Below are 16498 nucleotides of genomic sequence, written 5' to 3'. Positions count from 1 at the left end.
CGTATAATGCGTATATCTTTTTTTTTTTCCTTCTTCTTCTGCCTCTTGTGCTCCTCCTTCACCTCTTCCTCTTATTCTTCTATGACAAGATTCTGCCTCCTTCAATTCTGAAAATACTAATATTGTGTTGTTTTAAATCGAAATCCTTTGATTAGAACCATGAAAGGAAATTCATGGCTTTCTAGTAATCCTGTTACTTTTCATTGTGTTTTCTCCTTTTATCTTGTTCTACAGAGTATTCAAGAAATCAAGCCCCAATGGCAAGGTAGGAAAGTTTCCATTTTCCAATTTCCTTTTAAAAGCCTCGAGCACCCTTCTCATTCTCTTTGTCTTTTTTTCTCTCTCTTTCTTCATTTGCTAAATGTGTATGTTTCTCCTTCTTTTTCTTCTTTTTTTTGGGGTAGAGGTGCCATTTTTTTCTACCTCTATTTAATACCCTTTTTCTTCTTTTTCATGTTTTTCTTCTTTTCCCTCCTGTCCCTTCTTCTCAGCCTTATCCTCTCCTTCCCTTTCTGATTCTCCTCTTCCTTCTATTCTTGTTAGTCTTTTTCTTCTTTTGCTTCCTCCCCCTTTTCTTATTTGTTGTTATCTGTATCTTCCTCCTCCTTTTTCTTCTTCTGCTTCTCCTTCTTCTTCTCCTTCTTCTTCTTCTCCTTCTTGTCCTTCTTCTCCTTTTCCTCTTCTTCTTCTTCTTCTTCTTCCCCTCCTCCTTCTTCTTCTTCTCATTCTCCTCCTCCTTCTTCTTCTTCTCATTCTTCTCCTTCGTCTTCTTCTCCTTCTTCTTCTTCTTCTTCTCCTTCTCCTTCTCCTTCTTCAGCTTCTTCTCCTTCTTCTACTTCTTCTTCTTCATCTTCCTCCTGTTTGTGGTCTCAGTCTGTTAAGTTAACGTTAATTAAACTTAAAGCAGTTTTATTTCTTTCTCCGGGGATGGAAAATGGGATGGATAACTCTATTGTAAACTGCCAGCCCATTTTAGGAGAACCTTTCATTAATCAACTATGACTCTTCAGAAGTCGGCAGAGAATTAGATATATATTTAAAAATCTATATTTTTAGATTATAAGTCTTTAGAAATATATTAATAGAAAAATTAATGTGGCACTTGACAAATTGCCTATGAAATTAAGGAAATTGGTTCTCTACATGTACATGTATGTCCTTGAGGTTCAATTTCCTTTGTGCTGGTTCAGTTGAAGTCAATTAATGCAGATTGCAGTAATTAACAAATTGGTGTATATTTGTTAGCTATAAAGGGAAGTAGACATGATGTAGACTTTCATGCTAGAGTTGCGGCTCTGCCTTTAATTCGGTGGATTCACATTACGGCGCGCCACCTGACCTATCGGTCGCAGCGGACAGGCCGAATTTCGCAATGCCTCATGGGAAAACGTCGACATCTGCTGAGCACACTAGTGCATCATGGCGTATGACCAACGCGGCTCGGCCAGTTTGCACAAAATTATGCTGTTTACCAGGGTCTAAGAGGTGGGAGAGAAATTTACTACAGATTTCTTAGGAAATTTAGACCGTTTTCAGTGAATTCTTCCTCCATTTATCATATGGTTTTCATTTTTGAAGCATCTTCACACCAGCACTATGCGTTGGCTGTGCCTCGCCTGTGCGTGATGTCGACCCAAAAGTTAGAAATTGGCCTGTCCGTTGCCAACCGATAGATGGCTCACCGTATTTTAAATCCACCGAATTGTAGCGATGCTGAAGTGGAATTAACAATTATTAATAATATACATTCAAATCTGCCTTATTATACAGAGAATAATTTTACTTCTCAAATGTGTATTATTAGTATTTATGGTTAAGGACTTTGTGCAGCAGTCATAACAATATGTGTAGCAAATTGCGATGCGATACCTGGAAAATAATACTGTCATATGGTTCGCAAACTGGTTCCAACCAGACTTTGCAAATACTGAAATTAGCAATCAAACTCTGCCCCAACTGTGTATTTATTAAAAACGCACTAGCAGAAATATGGTCAGTTTTTTTTGTACAGAATGGGCAAAAGCCCAGGGAGGGCAACATGGCAAATTTTTACCCTGTTTGTCTCGGATTGAAAGTAGCAAGCAAAATATGACATTTATAATATCTGGTAAACTGCATTGTTTAGGTAATAATTCAAATTATTTTTTTCGTAGGACTCTAGAAAATATACAGTACATGTATGCAATTTTATTTAATATTGCTCCCACTTTTTCTAATCTCGTACATGTACATGCCAAATCTCAAACTGTGCTCAATCTTGTACACGCCAAACCTCACCGTGTGCTCACACGCTACATGCATTCACAATTAATTCATGCAACCCTTCTCAGTTGGTTTCAAGTTCAAAGTTAACACATTTTATTCAATAGATATCAAGCCTTCAGATGGTGAATAAGAACAATTACGGACAGGTATCAATACTGATTAATCTGGATTTCTGACAATTGATTCCGATCTTCTCTGTATTTTAATAAACTTATGTTTTTTCCCTGCTCTTCTCTTATTTTGTGCGCCCTCTACGGCAATAATCATCGGGCGCTACAATATCTCCTCTACATTTTGTCCTTTTCTTTTTTTATTTTTCAGATCACGACATATCTCGGCAAAAGAGATTTTGTCGACCATCAAACACACATCGATCCAATTGGTAAGTGTAATTTCATGTCATTCATCACCTTGTGAGATGAATCTCACAAGATGTTTAATAATGTGATTTGATCATTTTTGTCTCGCCTGCATAGCAGAGCGAGACTATAGGCGCCGCTTTTCCGACGGCGGCAGCGGCGTCGTCAACATTGAAATCTTAACCAAGGTTAAGTTTTTGAAATGTCATCATAACTACATGTAGTATATGGCCCTAGTTCATGAAACTTGGACATAAGGGTATTCAAGTATTACTGAACATCCTGCCTGAGTTTCAGGTCACAGGTCAAAGGTCATTTAGGGTCAATGAACTTAGACCATGTTGGGGGAATCAATATCAAAATCTTAAGCAAGGTTAAGTTTTTGAAATGTTGTCATAACTTCGAAATTATATGGACCTAGTTCATGAAACTTAGACATTAGGGTAATAGTGTATCACTTAAGATCCTGCCTGAGTTTCAGGTCACATGATGAAGGTCAAAGGTCACTTAGGGTCAACGAACTTTGGCCATGTTGGGGTTATTTTAGGAATTGTCATCATAACTTTAAAATTTTATGGATCTAGTTCATGAAACTTGGACATAAGAGCAACCATGAATCTCTGAATATCAGATGCGAGTTTCAGGTCACATGACCAAGGGCAAAGGTCACTTAGGGTCAACAAACTTTGGCCATGTTGGGGGTATTTAAGGAATTGTCATCTTAACTTTTAAATTTTATGGATCTAGTTCATGAAACTTGGACAGAAGAGCAATCGACTTCAAGTATCCTTGAACATCCTGTGCAAGTTTCAGGTCACATGACCAAGGTCAAAGGTCATTTAGGTTCAACAAACTTTGGTAATGTTGCCGGGGGGGGGGGTATTTGTGGAACTGTCATCATAACTTAAAAGTTTATGGATCTAGTTCATGAAACTTGGACATAAGAGCATCGGGTATCCCTGAATTACAGGTGCATGCTTCAGGAACATGGCCAAGAAGGTCATTTAAATGTCAATGAACTCTGGCCGTGTTGGGAGTATGTTTTGAATTGGCATCATAACTTAGAAAGTTTATGGATCTAGCTCATGAAACATCGACATAAGGTTAATCAAGTATGAATTATTGTTTTGCGCATGTCTTAGGTCACATGGTCAAAGGTCATTTTGGGTCAGTGACTCAGTGGACATATTTTATTATCATATTAGTGTTTTTTTTGTGAATAATTATTCATTACCGGTAGCTGTTTTCAAAGGCAGCACTGCTGCTATATCGATTGCGTAATGCAGGCGAGACTGCCAGAGACATTCCACTTGTTTTTTGTAAACTCAAAATGGGTGTTGGTGCTATGGAAGGCAATCTGAACTGTGTGTCCAAACCAACACCCAACACTACCACCCTCCACCAGAACCTACTCACCCAACACTAACACCCTACACCAGAACCAACTCGGCCAACACTAACACCCAACACCAGAACCAACTCAGCTAACACAAACACCCTACACCAGAACCAACTCTGCCAACACTAACACCCTACACCAGAACCAACTCAGCCAACACTAACATTATACACCACAATCAACACAGCCAACACTAACACCCAACACCAGAACCAACTCGGCCAACACTAACACCCAACACCAGAACTAACTCTGAATTGCACATCCAACACCCAAAAGTACACCCAACTCCAGAACCAACTATGAATTGCATTTTCAACACCCAACACTATTACAGCCTCCAACAGAACCAACTCTGAACTTGAAATCACCCAATACCCTTCTAAAAAATATACATAATGTTATCTCAACTCTCGCTCAATGTCAAGTCTGCCCTTACAAATAATTGATGAAAATAAACAGAGAAAAATTAAACTAGCATATAATCCTGGAAATTTCATAAAAATTAGATGAAAAATGAAGTCATGACATTTAAAGTTTAGCTCAATTTCAGAAACGGAATATACATGTAATATCCAAGATCCATTTGTAAACAAAATGGTATGTGATGTCCTTTACAGTAACTGAATATTTATTTACTCTTCAATCTCACCTTTCCCCCATAGATGGTGTGGTATTAGTAGACCTAGACTACTTAAAGGAGAGGAAAGTCTTTGCCCATGTGCTAGCAGCATTCCGCTATGGCCGGGAGGATCTGGATGTCCTTGGGCTTACCTTCAGGAAGGATCTGTACTTAGCTTCGGTCCAGGTCTACCCCAAGCCCACAGAGGAGGAGAGACCACTTACTAGACTCCAAGAGAGGCTTATCAAGAAACTAGGGTCCAATGCATATCCGTTCTACTTCGAAGTAAGTTCTTGCCGGTCTGAGCATTTCACAATACATTGGTCACCTCTTAACATTGTCATGCGAGGCCGAATTAAAAAGAAAGAATTAGAGAAAACTGTAGCAAGACGTCTTCTCTATGGCAAGCCATGATAGACAAATGGCTGATAAGACAAAATGTATAACGCCTGGAACTTATTTGCCTGTTCACAGATGATTATTGCCCAGCTTGGATTTCCATTGAGATAACGTCAAGGTGGAGTTGTCCCTGTTTAATGGTTCGTAATCAGTTAATAGAATATGAGAGATATATGGCAGCTAATGCAGGTTGCACTTATATTGACCAATCTTGCAGGAATAACATGAATGAGTGACATCATAATAAGGACACAAATGTGAAATGCTATAATTAGGGAGCTGAGGGTGGCATATTTGAGTTTCAAGTTTGGAAGATCAGAATATCTCCAACAGTCTATGTCCACATGGCTCGAACTTAGACCAAGACCAGCAAAATGCAGGACTTGCAATATATGAAAAAAAAACCTGCATAAGTACATAAGTGTTGGCTCAGTTGGTAGAACGTCCGCCTCACAACAGGGAGGTCGGAAGGTTAAACCCCGGTTGCTGCTACCCTGTTTGGTGTTCATCATTTAAGGGATAGAACCTCGTCGACCTGGGGCTGCACAATGTCTGCCGGGCCCATGATCAATTGTGTAAAACAAATTTTCGGAATATTTCTATTCTCAGATTTCTATTTCGAACAATAAAATATGGATTTTCATTTTCATAAACTGATCATTGAAAATGGATGAGAAAGCTAAAAAGCTAAATTTGTAAATTGCATTCCCTTCATTTGTTTTTGCTTAATATTTCAAATTTTACTTATCTTTACCTTTTTGAATGTCTGATTTTTGTGTGTGTCCCATCTCTTTAATTGCTGATTTCTAATATTTTGAAGGAAATTTCAGACTTTACAAGCTCTCCTTTTTATGCAGGTTGCTTCATATTTACACATGTATTGTCATTGTTATAATCTACTGTCTTTCTATGCTATACTAAATACTTTCCCATGTTTTATTCTGAATTATAATCAAATGTATTGTCTTGTATTGAGTTGATATTTTATTTTTTTGAAATATTCAAATCAAATCATTTTGCTTGTCATTGTCAGCTGCCGGTCAATTCCCCATCATCGGTCACACTTCAGCCCGCACAGGGCGACACAGGCAAGCCATGCGGTGTGGACTACGAACTCAAAACATATGTTGCAGGTAAAGATAAACATAAACATCACATCATCATGAAACTTTGCTTTTATTCATGAATTAGATCTGGTGGGTGTTTCATAAAGCTGTTGCTCATTTTTGGTTGACTTTACAAAGTACTGGTGTTCCTTTGTTTGGAGCTATATCTACTAATACCAATGAAAACTAGGTAGGATGTGGACGTCAAAGTGATTAGATTAGCATGTGTGCAACGATAAATTAACGGTTGCCCCGATAAATTAACGGTTGCCTTCGCCAGGATACTCCCCAGGGAGTGGAGATGGTGCACCTTATATGTGGAACAGTGATGGATCCTATGACCGGGGTAATGATAATTACAATGTAAAGCAATTAAAAACACAGCGTATGAAGCGTTCTATATATGTAACTATTATTATTACTTTTATTATTATTATGTAGAAACGATGGACGAGAAACCACACAAGAGGAATTCAGTACGGCTTGCCATCAGGAAGGTTACCTACGCCCCGGACGTACCCGGCCCACAACCCACGGCTGAAGCACAGAAAGAGTTCGTTGTCAGTCCAGGAGCACTCCACCTTGAGGCAACGCTCGATAAAGAGGTATGGAATGTTGACAAGCATGAAGTCTCGGTCACACTGGCGAAACCGGCACCAGACCGACCAAATCTATTAAAATTTTTTAATGACATAGCATCCGTTGGTTGCAGTGGTGGATCTACAGGGAGGGTGGTAAAGGGATTAAACCCTCTCGCAATTACCAATATTTTGTGCTTTTCAATGTACTCCGGACCGAAATTACCATTTTAAAGTGAAAACTTTTTTTTTTTGCTTGTCAAAAAACTTCTTTGGTGCCAAAATGACCTTAATTTGTTTGTTTTTTTTTTGTTTTTTTTGTTTTTTTAGGTTGTCAAATTTCTCAGTCAAACCCCTCCTTGGAAAAAGCTAGATCCGCCCCTGGTTTGGGTTCGGTTTTGTTGTTGTGACTGAAACATGTATGATCATCCAGACCATAGTCTTCAAATTCTGTTTTGTGTTTTTAAATCTCTCATAAATATCAAGGGGGGGGGAGCTCTGTAGATGTTTTATTTAATCAAGGTTGGCAGGTTGTATAATCATTTGAAGCTTAGAATCTGTTTTATCAGACTAAATGTGAAAAAAAAATCAAAGGGGGGGGGGTTATATGTTTTTAATTCAGTCTAGTTTGCAATAAGTTGTGTAATCATTTTGAAGCTTAGAATCTGTTTGATCAGACTGAATTTGAAAGAAAAGGATATAAGTTCCTAGTTGTGTGCAATATGATACGCTTGATCACCGCATTAGTCAAATTATCAGAGGACGCACGCTACTGCATATTGATATAATTGCATGTTTACATATCATGTACATGTCAGCATTTAAGTATGACTCTATAAAGTCACATTTTCCTTTTTTTCTAATAGGGTACAGTAGATCAGAAATATTACCCATTCAGAGAATAAATAGTATGAACCATTTTTTTAATCGGTTCGAGAGCATTTAATGTAAAGAAAAACTGGAAGATTCAAAGGCCAAATAAACTGATAATTGGATTCCTGTTTAACATTGCAAGGAAAGTTGGCTCTGATTTTCATTCGTATGTGGAACGTTGTTGCCCAGTGGATTAGTCTCCAGAGACTGAAACAGAGGGTCGTGGGTTCAAATCCCAGCCATGGTGTAGGGTCCTTCAGAAAGAAATTGATCCACATTGTGCTACACTCAACCCATGTGTGGTAAATGGGTTCCTGGCAGGAATTTATTCCTTGAAATGCGTGTGTGCTGTAAGGAATTACAGCTGCCAAGCTAAAGCCGGGGTAATAATATCCAAGTCGTTTGGAAGCGCATAGATAATCATAATGTGATATGTTCTGTAAAAGAACTGTTCCATTATTATTATTATTATTCAAATACCTTCCACATTTTCTTTTTTTCCAGATGTACTATCATGGAGAGAGCATCGAGGTTAACGTCACCGTGGCCAACAATTCAAACAGAACGGTGAAGAAAATCAGGGTGTCGGTACGGCAGTATGCAGACATCTGCCTCTTTTCAACAGCACAGTACAAATGCCCAGTAGCTTGCGTAGAAGCAGAGTAAGTCACAATGTCAAATGCTAAGTAGCTTGTGTAGAAGCTGAGTAAGTCACAATGAATTCTGGTCTGTCAAATGCCCTGTGCTTTCCATAGAAGCGGAGTAAGTCACGATGAAAGTCAATCTGTAAAACACCATGTAGCCTGTATAGAAGAGGTGTAAGTTCTAGGAAAGTCAGTATGAAAAATTTCCTGTAGTTTGCGTAGAAATGGAGTAGGTCAATGAAAGTTGGTCTGTCAAATGTCCTGTAGTGTGCGTAGACATGGAGTAGGTCAATGAAAGTTGGTCTGTCAAATGTCTTGTAGTGTTCATAGAAATGGAGTAGGTCAATGAAAGTTGGTCTGTCAAATGCCCTGTAGTGTGCGTAGACATGGAGTAGGTCAATGAAAGTTGGTCTGTCAAATGCCCTGTAGTGTGCGTAGAAGCGGAGTAAGGGTCATTCTATCTGGATTCACCCAGTGGTTACACCCGACCCTCTCAGTTTATGTTGAAATTTGGTACACATAAAATTCCCAATGGGCTAAGGACAAAACAAAAAAAGTGAAAGTCGGTCTGTCAAATGCCCAGTAGTGTGCGTAGTAGCAGGGTTACAAGTCACAATGAAAGTCAGTCTGTCAAATGCAAAATAGGTTGCATAGAAGCGGAGTAAGTCCCTATCAAAATCAGTCATTTGAACTCATTTTGCGATTGCTGTTAAATACCAAAGCTGGAATTGATGTGTAATCCTTGTAGTCCCTTATATAATCTTTGATGTAACCCCTGTCATATTTATTATTCTTCTCCACAGAACTTCAGAATATGGTCTGCCACTCAAACCTAGCCAGAAACTAACGAAGGTATTCTGTGTCAAACCGTTACTTGATGACAATAAAGACAAGCGAGGGCTGGCGTTAGACGGCAAGCTGAAACACGAGGACACAAATCTTGCTTCATCAACACTGTAAGCTATATTTTCCTTAGAATTTTTTTTCTTCACAATCTCAAAATTGTAGCCGTTTTGGTTACGATTACATTCTAAGGCCTTGTAGGTGCTGCATCAACAACTACGTCATCCAAATGTACGATGGAAGTCTGATGAAGTTTTCATCGTTGCAGGTGAAAAAATACCAAAGATTGCTAACCTTCACCCAGGGGTAGTTAGTGGGTACCCAGTAGTAAGAGATTCCTTGACTGCTTGAGCGCCAAGGCAGCCCATCTAAAGCCGGGGTATTTATGATATTATCATGAAGTGCCCTCGCGGAGAGCAGGGTTTTGAACTTAAAGGAGAATGAAACTCTTGGAGCAAGTTAGTTTTTGTGAAAGCAGAAAAATCCAAGAATAAGATCAACAAAAGTTTGAGTAAAATAGGACTAGCAATAGAAGAGTTATGAGCATTTGAATGTCGAGATCACTAATGCTATGGAGATCCTCCCATTGGTAATGCGACCAAGATCTATGATGTCACAGATGAACAACTCTCCCCTTTTGGACACTGAAAATATACCCCAAAACATCTCTTTTTGCTCATTCTAATCATATGACAAACGATTCATCAATGATATAATGTTGTGAAACCTCTGTACTTGTCCTCTCATAAAGAGAATACCTCACCTTGTGATAGACTCTATAAAAGTGAGAATATAAGTGAAATAAGTACTAAAGTAATGAGGGAGTTGTACGTGTGTGACATCACAGATCTTGGTCGCATTGCCAATGGGAGGATCTACATGGCATTAGTGATCTCAATATTCAAATGCTCATAACTTTCTTATTATTCATTCAATCTTCCTCAAACTTTCAACAATATGTTTCTTTGATTTTTCTCTTTGATATGGATTCAGCTGGTTTCAAGGGTTTCATTCTCCTTTAAGTGATGTAAGTCTTTGCCCGCCACGGACAGAATCACTCCTGATCCACATTAATTTCAAGTTGCATCCTTAAGAGGGGTTTTGCATGGACTATGCTAATTCAGCTCACAATAGATTTTGATTGGTTTATTGTAAAGAAAAGCTTTTTGTGTACACAGTTCAATGCGATGCACACATCACTATTGTGTATGTGTGTATGAACAGTAGACTTAATGCACTCTGTGTCTATTGTGAAATAAATATGACTTGAGTCGAACTTGGCAGTCTGCAGTATGTGACTCTAGTAGAACAAAGCAGGGAATGAGTTAAATATGATGTTATGATTATTGATAATATTAGCAGGTAAAATTTTGTGATTTTGAGAAAAAGAAAATGTTTTGTCATAACATCATACCAATAAGATGAACATCTTTAATTATGTTAGCTATAGAGGTTTCTGCTTTTGTTCATATATATATTCAATTTCCACTTTCATATTGTGACAAAAAGTTATTACGTGGATAAAGAATGTGAGAAAATCAAATACACTGAAGCACATGGAATTTTAACCTGAGCCCATTGAAACAGCACTCCCTGGTGATAGCCTGATAGCATTCTCAAGTTTTTCAAGGAATAAATGACTGACAGGTACCCATTTACTTCACCTGGGTTGAGTGCAGCACAGTTAGACAAGTTTCTTGCTGAAGGAAATTACGCTATGGCTGGGATTTGAACCCACGACTCTCTGTTTCAAAGTCGGGAGACTGATCCTCTGGACCGCAATGACCACATGTGAAGAGATTTTCATTTAATTGCATGTTTCTTGCAGGAGTTGTAGCACCCAATAAACCTTGAGTTAACTAAAATTGAAGAGAGAAAAAAATCCCTCATTCCTCATGTGTGAAGTTTATGTTTCCTCGTAAGTGACATAATTCATCCACAATGTGCTGCACTCGACCCATGTGAGGTAAATGGGTACCGGCAGGAAGTAATTCCTAAAAAAGCCGTGTGCACCTGAATAGGTAGCCTAGCTTAGCCGGGTAATAATAATAGCAGGGCTTGCTGGGAGAACAGTTTTCGGAACTGAAGTGGCTACCTTTGGTAAATATATCACTATTATTATTATTGTATATATGTTGATTCATATTATTATTGTGAAATCTTTTTAAGGGAGACAGGGAGGCGCGATAGCTCAGTCGGTAGAGCAGGGGGATTCGTATTCCGGTGATCCGGGTTCGATTCCCACTTGGTGCGCTAGTGCCCTTTGGTAAGGCATTAATCCTCATTACCAGGTCCTTCGGAGAGGACATTAAGCCGTCAGTCCTCTGGTTGCTTGCTTACAAGCATTCATGCTTTCTTAGCAATCAGGTAAAAAAAATCCCCACTTTCAAACTTTTTTTTGCAGGTTAAATCCAAACACAGATGACAAGCAAAAAGAAAGAGAGAGCTTAGGAATCCTTGTTAAGTACAAAGTCAAAGTCAAGCTAGTATTATCTAACTTCGCAGGGTAAGTAGTAGAAATTAGACTGGCACATCTTCTTTATGTCCAACATAAATTTATAATTCCTTCTTTTGAAGATTAAATGATTTAGAATTTCCTATTTAAGGGAGACAGTTCCATACATGTGGACCTTGGTAGAAAATAGATTGTGTATACAGGTTTATAGGTCTGTGTTTGGATTTGCAAGAATGAGTATTCAATTGATGTTATAAATAGTACATTAAAAACATTACATTAGTATACTTTTAAGTGCTTTAAGAGCCAAAGAAACAAAAGGGAAGAGTTTATATTAATTATTGCAAGGAATTGATAGTATTCAACAATAGATCTCTTTTTCAAAACCTAACATTAGTTTGCAATTATGTGCTACAAGAGCAAAAGAAAAGAAAAAAAAAGATATCATACTGAACTAAAGTCTGAGCCATAGATTCATTGATTGTATGCTTGCATAACGTGTGTCATATTTTGCATGTAATTTTAACAGAATTCACCTAATATCGGCTCATGCCTTTAAAAAACATCTATAGTTTTTCTTAATTGCTCTATCCAAAGAAGGTCCAATTTTCTCAAAAAAACGTGAACAGCGTTAATTTCCAAATAGTGATTTTCATTGATAACTTAAAAGTTACTTAACAGGTTATCATAGCAGCCATCACTGTGCGATTCTGACGTTGAAAGCTACTTGATTTTGAAAATACGTTTTATAATTTTTATTTTCAGGGACTTATCGGTGGAGCTACCGTTCACACTGTCTCATCCTAAACCCGTTGATCCGGAACCAGCACCGGCTCCCGCACCTAGCCAACAAACAAACAAAGAGAGTGAGTATCAAAGTGGTTCTGACTCTGGCCTTGTAATCAGTGAGTCGTATGTTCGAATCCCAACCCGGCATAGAATCCTGTTGCAAAGCAATAATCCACACTCTGCCACTCTTGACCCAGGTGCTAAATGGGTACCCATAAGGATTTCAAAGTCATTGTAGCTAATAGTTTACAGTACTGTGTGCACCCAAGTGGCAACTGGCTGGAATACTCCCCAGGGAGTGGAGGATGTGCATACATTGTGTGTGGGAATGATAGGTTGAATCTGATGACCAGGGTATAATTAATCTGTAAGCGCTTTATAGATACATACCGTAAGTAACGGTGTATTAACCGCACCCGTGTATTAACTGCACCCCCCATTTTCGGATGAAAAAAAAAAAAAAAAAAAAAAATCATCATCCAAAAAAAAAAGTCATCAAACTGACTTTCTATCTCTAATATGCGTATTTAAGAAAGAGTCAAGAACCAAAAATGTAAAAAAAAAATATATCAAAGTATTACTGGTAAAAAAATGATGGGAAATCAGCGCTTCGTCACTTATCTGCAAATTGCCGACATTATTGGCCAACTACACACTCACCTCACACACACATATGGTACCGGTGTTCATTGCAAGTACCGATACCAGCATCAACATGGGGGCTCACCCATTCGAGAAGATCGTTCATACCATATTTCCTGCATCACAGCCCCACTTTTGCTTTCAGAATTCTGTCTAGCATTCAATGTCTTGACATCAATTTCAGACACGGGAATATGGGAAGGTTCAAGATACGAGAAATTTGCGATTTTGTTCAGGTGTTTTTCTTGTGTGCTTTGAACCACTACCGGTAGTTCTCAGTACGTGTGTGGCGGTATCTTACAGACAGCAAATAGGAAAAAAATGCTAGTACCGGTATACCATATTTTCAATGGGAGCTCTGGGCGGGAATAGTCGGAAGGAATGAAGACGGGGATTGAAGATTGATTTTAAGTTGATGGATGATAGAGAGAAATGAAGGAAAGGCAAATGAAAGAAACTTTCTTCCGTTTACCTCCCTCCTCATGGCACAAAATTGTCAAATAATACCAATAATTTGTCAAACATTATAACAGCCACGGAAAGGTAAAGCGCCAGCTTACGTTGACGTTGCGATAAGCATTACATATAATGCGTGTCTTATTCGGCTAGCCGCACTGCGCTGTTCGGTCGATTGTCAATCGGCATCTGAACTTTGCCGCGTTGACTAATAAATGACAACAAAGACAAAGTCACACCATTCAAAATGTCAGTTTCATGAAGGTAGGTGCGTTTGTTACAGTAATCTAACTTTGAGGGACATTTACGGCAGATACCGGTAGTCATAGTTGCTTTTCTTTTAAACCCGCGGCTCATGCCCCTCTAAACGGCATTGGCCCAAGCGGCTACGCTCGGCCACCCGACGCAAGTTGTAAACTAGTAGTGGTATCGGGCCGAGATTGGCTTGGCTCAGACCTGTCACCATGTATAAACCGCACCTCCGACTTTTGATTCTGTCCCGCCGAGAAAAAGGTGCGGTTAATACACCGTTACTTACGGTACAATGTATATCTAATTGAAATGGGGGGGGGGGGGGTCAAATTGTATAATATTCAATGTTATGTTTCCTCGTTCATGTTCAACTTGAAAAGTTTGATATCGATTTATGTCTTAGCAAAAAGGTAAACATTCCTTGAAATGTATGTGCATTATAGTATTTTCTATGCTGTTGAATCTAGCCATATTTTGCTTTATTTACAGGCAATAATAAGAAGAAAATTCGAATTTTTGGTAAAGCAAACCTGAAACATTCTTCTATATATTTTTTTAATGTTATATTGCCAGAGCTTTCTGTTAGTAGGATTTTGTCCTTTTTAGTTGGATTTTAAGAGGAAAGTGACAATGATAGGATTTCCCAAGGAAAGTTTTTTTTTGAAACTTTTAGGAATGATGAGTTTTTGGTATGTTTTTTAAAATTTTAAAGAAATTAGGTTAAAAAGAAATGAAGAATAGGATATTGTCACAATTAAGGTTGGCAGCTATGTATTGCCATTTAAAAATGTTACTCTTCCAAATATAAACCTTATGAAAACTTACTAATTAAGCACTTTTTCATTCTTGTTATGTCTTTTCTATACAGCTAATGAGGTTCCAGTTGACACAAATCTTATCAATTTTGATGCAAAGTAAGTATTCATGTTGTTTTTATCGTTTTCCCTCAATGATACACCATAGTTACATATATATTACTTTATATGCACTTGATACATGTATGTGTTCAGAGCAAATAATGTTTATTCTATAATCACATTTCATTTTGAATGATTCTGTGATGTTTTCATGTCACTGAAAGAGCCGTCATTACCATAGATTTGAATCATTCTTACAATATTTTGATGTCTCTCGCATTCCTTTTATTTATGCCAAAGAGAGTGAAAGTATAATACATGTACAAGAGAGGAAAAATTCTTAACATGTGTTGCAGAGAAATAATTAGAATAATGTATTCTGCCAAATTTTATACTTTTTCTGCTATTAAGAGGCTCATTGCAAAGCAAAAAATGTCCATTAATTGCCAACATATATCATCATATAATGCATAGAAGGTTTAAATTATTTTCTATTTTAATTCATGTTCAAAAGTAGGATCTTTACCTGGTTTTTACAATTGATTTTATTGATAGTTTTTGTGTCACATTTACCAATACTTTGTAATACAAAACTTTGCATTGTATTTTTAAAGGGCTGCTTTTTGTGATTGATTGTAGTAGCCATAATGTGCAATTGTCAAGGTCGATCATACAATTAATCGTTAATGATTATGTTATAAGGTCATATGTCTCTCCATTCTTCGTCCCTTTGTCTTTTTGTCACCCATTAATATCTTTAGATTTAATCCCATGTAAAATGTTTTGCTTTTATATGTACTGTGCATACAATTAATTTTGAAATAAGGTGACATGGAAATTTCAATGACAATATACCATGATAGTAGAGCGGATTAGCTCCAAAAATCACAACAATTGTGCAAATTTTGACTAAAGCATAAAACTTTCACAAGTATTAGTATATGCCATAAGATTTATTTTAAAGATGGGAGGTAAATTTATAAATGCCATTTTCGGCCGTTGCCATGGCAACGGATTGATTTCTCCAAAATAACATACATTCCCATATAAATGGTAAATAAACATGATATAGATGACCAAAATGATAATTTTCAGGCTCCCGATTGAAAACATACGAAATTTAAAAATATTCAAGATCATCAAGATAGTTCCAATTGGTCCGTTGCCATGGTAACGGCTTGTTTTTCCCCAGAAAAATAAAAATTTTGATTAAAAAAAGTTGTAGATTATGATATATCTTTAATTTCCCCTAATTTTACAGTGCTTAACAAAGATATTTTGGTTGCTAAATGTGTAAATTACATTTCAAGCCATTGCCATGGCAACCAAATAACATCTAATTTACAAAAATAACATGGTTGTCAAGACAATGGATAGGTGGAAAATACAATTGGAATTGACTTAATCTGTATGCTTAAGTTTCGACCCCCTCATTTGAACAAAAAATACAAAATTGTTCTTCAGGAGTTCTTTATAAAGATAAAATATTATGTTGCTTTGAAAATGCTTGAACAAATTTATAAAGGAACAATTTTACAAAGGGCCCGTTGCCATGGCAACAGCTTATTTCCCTCTAGAAAGGTAAAAATATTGATAAAAATGTAGAATACATGTACGGTATGATAATCATTCCATTTTCCCTAATTTAAAGGTACTAATCGAGATATGTTTGTGACTAAATTTATAAATATCACATCTTAAGCCATTGCCATGGCAACCAAATAACATCTAATTTTTTAAAAAAGTGGATGATAAGGTTAAAAACAGGTGAAAGATACAATGAATATTAACTTAATGTGCATTCGTAAGGTCTGACCTACTCAACTAATTTAGGGGAAAATAATACAGTCAGTGTTCTGCATGAACTAATTAAAATGATAAACATTGATGTTGCCTTGGTAATACTTGAATTCAACGATAAATATAAATGTTCCAAATGGCCTGTTGCCATAGCAACGG

At 37.3% G+C, this 16498-nt stretch overlaps 1 protein-coding gene across 2 annotated transcripts in view; it reads left to right on the top strand.

Annotated features, from left to right (window-relative positions):
• Positions 1-238: 238 nt before the first annotated feature.
• Positions 239-16498, top strand: part of LOC129278998 (beta-arrestin-2-like) — a 31339-nt gene continuing 15079 nt past the window's right edge. For both annotated transcript variants that reach the window (XM_064111094.1, XM_064111093.1), the window contains exons 1-10: positions 239-265; positions 2587-2647; positions 4689-4930; positions 6078-6177; positions 6592-6755; positions 8106-8263; positions 9049-9201; positions 11493-11594; positions 12309-12409; positions 14551-14596. In XM_064111094.1, coding sequence (XP_063967164.1) covers positions 6597-6755; positions 8106-8263; positions 9049-9201; positions 11493-11594; positions 12309-12409; positions 14551-14596 — 719 coding nt within the window. In that variant the 5' untranslated portion in view covers positions 239-265; positions 2587-2647; positions 4689-4930; positions 6078-6177; positions 6592-6596. The remainder of the gene's footprint in view (positions 266-2586; positions 2648-4688; positions 4931-6077; positions 6178-6591; positions 6756-8105; positions 8264-9048; positions 9202-11492; positions 11595-12308; positions 12410-14550; positions 14597-16498) is intronic.

The sequence above is a fragment of the Lytechinus pictus genome, chromosome 16 (genome assembly GCF_037042905.1).
Source record: "Lytechinus pictus isolate F3 Inbred chromosome 16, Lp3.0, whole genome shotgun sequence".
NCBI classification, from domain to species: Eukaryota; Metazoa; Echinodermata; class Echinoidea; order Temnopleuroida; family Toxopneustidae; genus Lytechinus; species Lytechinus pictus.
This window is presented reverse-complemented; position numbering and strand designations above follow the sequence as displayed.